Source organism: Zingiber officinale, chromosome 3B (assembly GCF_018446385.1).
Source record: "Zingiber officinale cultivar Zhangliang chromosome 3B, Zo_v1.1, whole genome shotgun sequence".
NCBI classification, from domain to species: domain Eukaryota; kingdom Viridiplantae; phylum Streptophyta; class Magnoliopsida; order Zingiberales; family Zingiberaceae; genus Zingiber; species Zingiber officinale.
The window spans coordinates 114,069,407-114,074,358 of record NC_055991.1 but is presented as its reverse complement, the minus strand read 5'-3'; the positions used below and the strand labels follow the sequence as shown (position 1 = coordinate 114,074,358).

The window sequence follows — 4,952 nt, the reverse complement described above, 5'->3', positions numbered from 1 at the left end:
CACCAAAACCGGTAGGTTCTGGTTCAGGAAAATATTCTGTATTTGAAGATGAGAGTACGATATTGATAGCATGGGATTGTCTTTTTTCTTTGTTGAGGAATGCTGAAGCCAACCAACAAGCATTTCGAGCATCTAATGGGGTCAGCATCATTCTACCATTCCTGATATCTGATCACCACCAAGCTGGTGTTCTTCGGCTGTTATCTTGTTTGATCATTGAAGATGTTCTTCAGGTATGTATTAGTATCTGATTCTTCTTAAAAGGATGAATGTTTCCATGTGGAACTTAATTACCCTATTCTTTACAGAAGTTTGGAATATTACCCAAATTGATTCTTTCATCTCATAAGTTGAAGTTTATATCTTACCAGGTTCATCCAGAAGAGCTAGGCGCACTAATTGAGATTCTCAAGAGTGATATGATAACAAGTGTTTCTGGATCTCAATACAAACTTCAAAATGATGCGAAATGTGATATGTTAGGTTCACTTTGGTGTATCCTTGGAGCAAATAATGCAGCACAATGAGTATTTGGAGATGCCACTGGATTTTCATTATTATTGACCACACTACATAACTTTCAGAGTAGTGAGCTTCCAGATGTTCTACAATACCTTTTTTTTGTGTGTTATGCACAATTTGTGAATTAATCTTACTTTTGGTTGGAGAATTACCTAGGATGCACTGCTCTCTTGCTTGAGACAATCAACCCATTTCTTTCCCCTTGGGCTTCCCTGCATCAGCAAATCAGCTAGTGCTGCAACAACACCATGCTCATCCACAATCATCTTCTTGAAGTCATGGACAGCAGAGAGGCTGAACAATGTAGCAGCTGCATTCTCCCTTGCCTCAGTAGTTAACCCATATCTCAGAACATATACTATTAATTCCAAACAACCATTCTGCTCCATAATCTTTCTCTTGTTTTCATCATGAATAGATATGTTCAATATTGCAGTCAGGGCATTCTCTTGAGCAACTGGATTTGTAGACTGGAAAAGCCGGTAGAGAGCTGGGATTGTTCCACCCTCTGCAATGAAAGACCTATTCTCCTTCCCAATTTTTGCCATTAATCGGAGTTCACGGGCTGCAACAACCTTCACTTCTTGCGAACCAGCTGATAATTGTTCTACTAGCATTAACACTGTGATTCGGTTAGCTTTGATTGTTGTGATTCGGTTAGCTGTTAATGATGTTGGGAGTCTGAACAAGGCCTCGATGTTTGAAGTCTTGATTGAGTTGCTTCTTTTTTGGAAGACAAATGGTTTATTGCCATTCTTCATTGTTTTAGTAGGTCTTGTGGATGCAGGTTGATAGAGTATAAATATGAACTATTGTGACATCTTTGACTTGAGGAATCATATAATAGTTTTTGGTAGGATGCTGTGTGGTATTGTTCTCTGCCACAAGTTATGCGCTAAAAAAGCATGGTTAATTTGTTGTTAACTGTGGATATTGTAGATTTTTGAAGTACATGATGATTTGTTATTGACTTGCATACAAAAGAAGAGAAGTTTATTTACTATGTGTAGTTCTTGTTTGTGTGAACTCTTAATCATTTTCTATTTATTTCAGGTTCTTCATAACATTACTGTTGCAGAATACTTTCACTAGAATATGCTACGTGATTCAATAACTCCTATTTTTCCACTGGACTGTTAATCTCTTTTTGATTTTGTGGATAACTTTGCTGCAAACTATGCTCTGAAGAGAGTTTATTATGTCAACTATGCATTGGGGATATCTGGACGCAGAAAACCTTGCTGGAATCTATTATGAACAAAGTCAACTTGACATGGCAATTCTGCATTACAAGCAAGCTATCAACTGTGATTCTACCTTTATTGAAGCTTACAATAATCTGGTAAGTTGATAATGGTCTAATATGTCAAAATGTGGTATCCTTCTTGATGGTGAGCCAGGTTAGTTAATGATCGACTTTCTTGCACATTAAAAGGGGAATGCTCTCAAAGACGCTGGACATGCTCTCAAAGACACTGGACATTATAGGGTGACATTTTAATTTGGAGATTTTTATTCTCTTAAGTTTTTTTTCCTTGTTGAATAACTTCATTTTAATAATCTTTCCCAAGTCATGCTTTGCTTTACAACCTAACCATCCACAAGCATTGTCAAGCCTTGGCAGCATATACATGGATTGGTAAGCTTTAGAAATGTTTGATGGCAACTGTGCGGATAGTTTATTTTTGTTCCTTAATGAAACTTCTCTTCATGCAGCAACATGATGAGTGTTCCTGCATCATTCTATAAGGCAACTTTAGCAGTTACAATAGGGATATCTGCGCCCTTCAACAACTTGGCTATTATATACAAGCAATAGGTAGAGTACTATATCTGTCTTTTTCATTGCAATCATGTACTAACAACATGTTCATTGCCATCACGCCCTCGCAATCATGCTTGGTTTTTTGTCAAACAGTTGGCTACAGCACGTTTATGTTTTAACAGGATACAGTTAGAATGCCATCTAGACTGCTATGAGATTGAAGTGAGAAGGATCATCAGTGATGGATGGTCGTTGACCATTTAGTGCAACTACCTCTCATTTTAGTGGGGAAGCATCTGCATTGGCTTTGACAAATACAGTTTAAAATATTTTATTGGATCAAACTTTTCTTAGGGATATGAATTCCAGTTTACTATGTGGAATTTTTTGTAAAAATCACTTCTCACTTTTATTTCTTCCTTATTCAATCATGAGATTTTTGTCTGTTTATATTGGCAAGATACTTCGGCTAATTTTGTTAATTTGGTAGATACTAGGCAGCACCTACACAGCTACACTGCTAGTTCAACCTTTGCTTCCTGTGTGGATATTCAATCATGAGAATTGCTGCTTTCTGCTAGTTCTTCGCAGACTGCTGCTGATGGTCTTGTCAATAGAGGGAACACATTTAAGGAGATTGGTAGAGTTACTGAAGCAATTCAGGATTATATACGTGCTGTGAATATCAGACCAACTATGCCTGAAGCCCATGCAAATTTGGCTTCAGCTTACAAAGATAGGTAATTTCTTCTTTGAATTTGTGCCGGTGTTGGACTATATCAGTATCTTACATCTATGATTCTTCTTTCTATTTATTTGTGGTTGAGATAATTGATGAATGTTTATCTTTTTAAGCATTCCAATTACTCATCTTGTTACCTGGTGCTCTTACTGCTTTTTCAACTATGATTTTTTGTCTTGATTTACTAATATATTATTTATGTGTTTTTACAGTTTACAAATCTCAAGTACTCCAGAGTTGAAATTGATGAAGTGCGGTTCGAGTGGGCTGAATGTATGCTAGATTACATTTGAAGTGCGGTTCTACCTTGATGTGTTAAAAGAATGTTCTACCTTGATTTTGATATCTATTAGCTAGCTTTTGATGTAAAAAGAATGTTTGGGTATTTTATGGATACTGTTGTAAGAAGATTATTTATATAATTTATGAATATTTGTGTATTTTATGGATATTGTTGAATGAAGAATATTTGTATAATTTGTGAATATTTGTGTATTTTTTTTATTATTGTCGGTTTTTCATTGTTTCGGAAATCAAATTTGTGCTGTTAAAAAATATACATATTACATCGGTTTTCCACCGCTGCAAAACCGGTGTTATTAACTAATATTACATCGGTCATTTACCACTGCCAAAACTGGTGTTATTAACATACAATATTACATCGGTTTTACACCGTTGATGAAACGGTGTCGTTAAGTGATACTACACCGGTTAATAACCGATTCGAAGACCGGTGTCGTTAAGTGATACTACACCGGTTTTAACCCGATTTCTAAAATGACAGACTTTTAACATCGGCTTCATAGACATCGGTCGAAAATGAAATAGACACCGGTGGAAAATCGATGTCTATGAGGGTTTTTGTTGTAGTGCATATAAATCATGAGAGCATATCATATCAGAAAGAAATATCATGATGTATCATATCATAAAATAAAAGAGCATCATGTTATATAAATCATAAGAGCATATCATATCATGCGCACAATCCCTAGGACAGGGTAGCTAGCCCCGAACCTACTAGGGAACTAGGTCCGTACTACGACCGTCGACCTAGGGGCGTACTAAGGAGCTCATCCCTTTTTACTAGACCCGTTCATAGTCCGTCGGCCTAGGGGCGCTTATGGAGCCCATCCTTGGTACAAGCCATACAAAGTAAAATAGCATATCATGGTTCATGTCATAACATAGCATATCATATCTTGTCATATCATGAAGAGTGCTCTTAGTCCCCAAGGGGAAGCAACTCTTAGGCCTTCACTTGTCATATCATAAAGAGTGCTCTTAATCCCAACTAAAAGGGAAGCAACTCTTAGGCCTTTGCTTGTCATATCATAAAGCATGCATACTTGAGTACATAGCACATCATAAGAGACATTATCATGCATGGATCATAAGCATACATAAATGAGCATATTACTTGTCATATCATAAAGCATGCATACTTGAGCATATAGCACATTATAAGAGACATTATCATGCATGGTTCATAGGCATACATAAATGAACACATCACCTATCATAGAAAAACATAATCATGCATGGAATCATTAACTAACATCTCTTAATTCATAACGTAGCATGTGAGGCACATAATGATTCATAATTGGATCTCAATCACCAAATTCTATAGGGAGGCCGAAACATTCAAGGTATTGCCCTAGGGTACAAGCAACATAAAAGCATATGAACCCTAAATCAATTTCATAGCATTTATCATAAAGAACATCACGAGCATATTTAGTTAGGTTCTAAGCTCCCTAGGTCTTTTAACCTAGTTATGGCCGAAACATTGTAAAGCATGAACCTAGGTTACAAGTGGCACAAAAGCATATGAACCCTAAACCAATTTCATATCATATACTTTAAGGAACATCATGAGCATGTTTTGTTTAGGTTCTAAGCTTCCTAGGCATTTAA

At 36.4% G+C, this 4,952-nt stretch overlaps 1 protein-coding gene across 1 annotated transcript; it reads right to left on the bottom strand.

Annotated features, from left to right (window-relative positions):
• Positions 1-674: 674 nt before the first annotated feature.
• Positions 675-1,283, bottom strand: LOC122055130 (U-box domain-containing protein 4-like). The gene has a single exon (XM_042616515.1). The coding sequence runs from the start codon at positions 1,281-1,283 to the stop codon at positions 675-677; it is 609 nt and encodes a 202-aa protein (XP_042472449.1).
• Between the last annotated feature and the right edge of the window lie 3,669 nt (positions 1,284-4,952).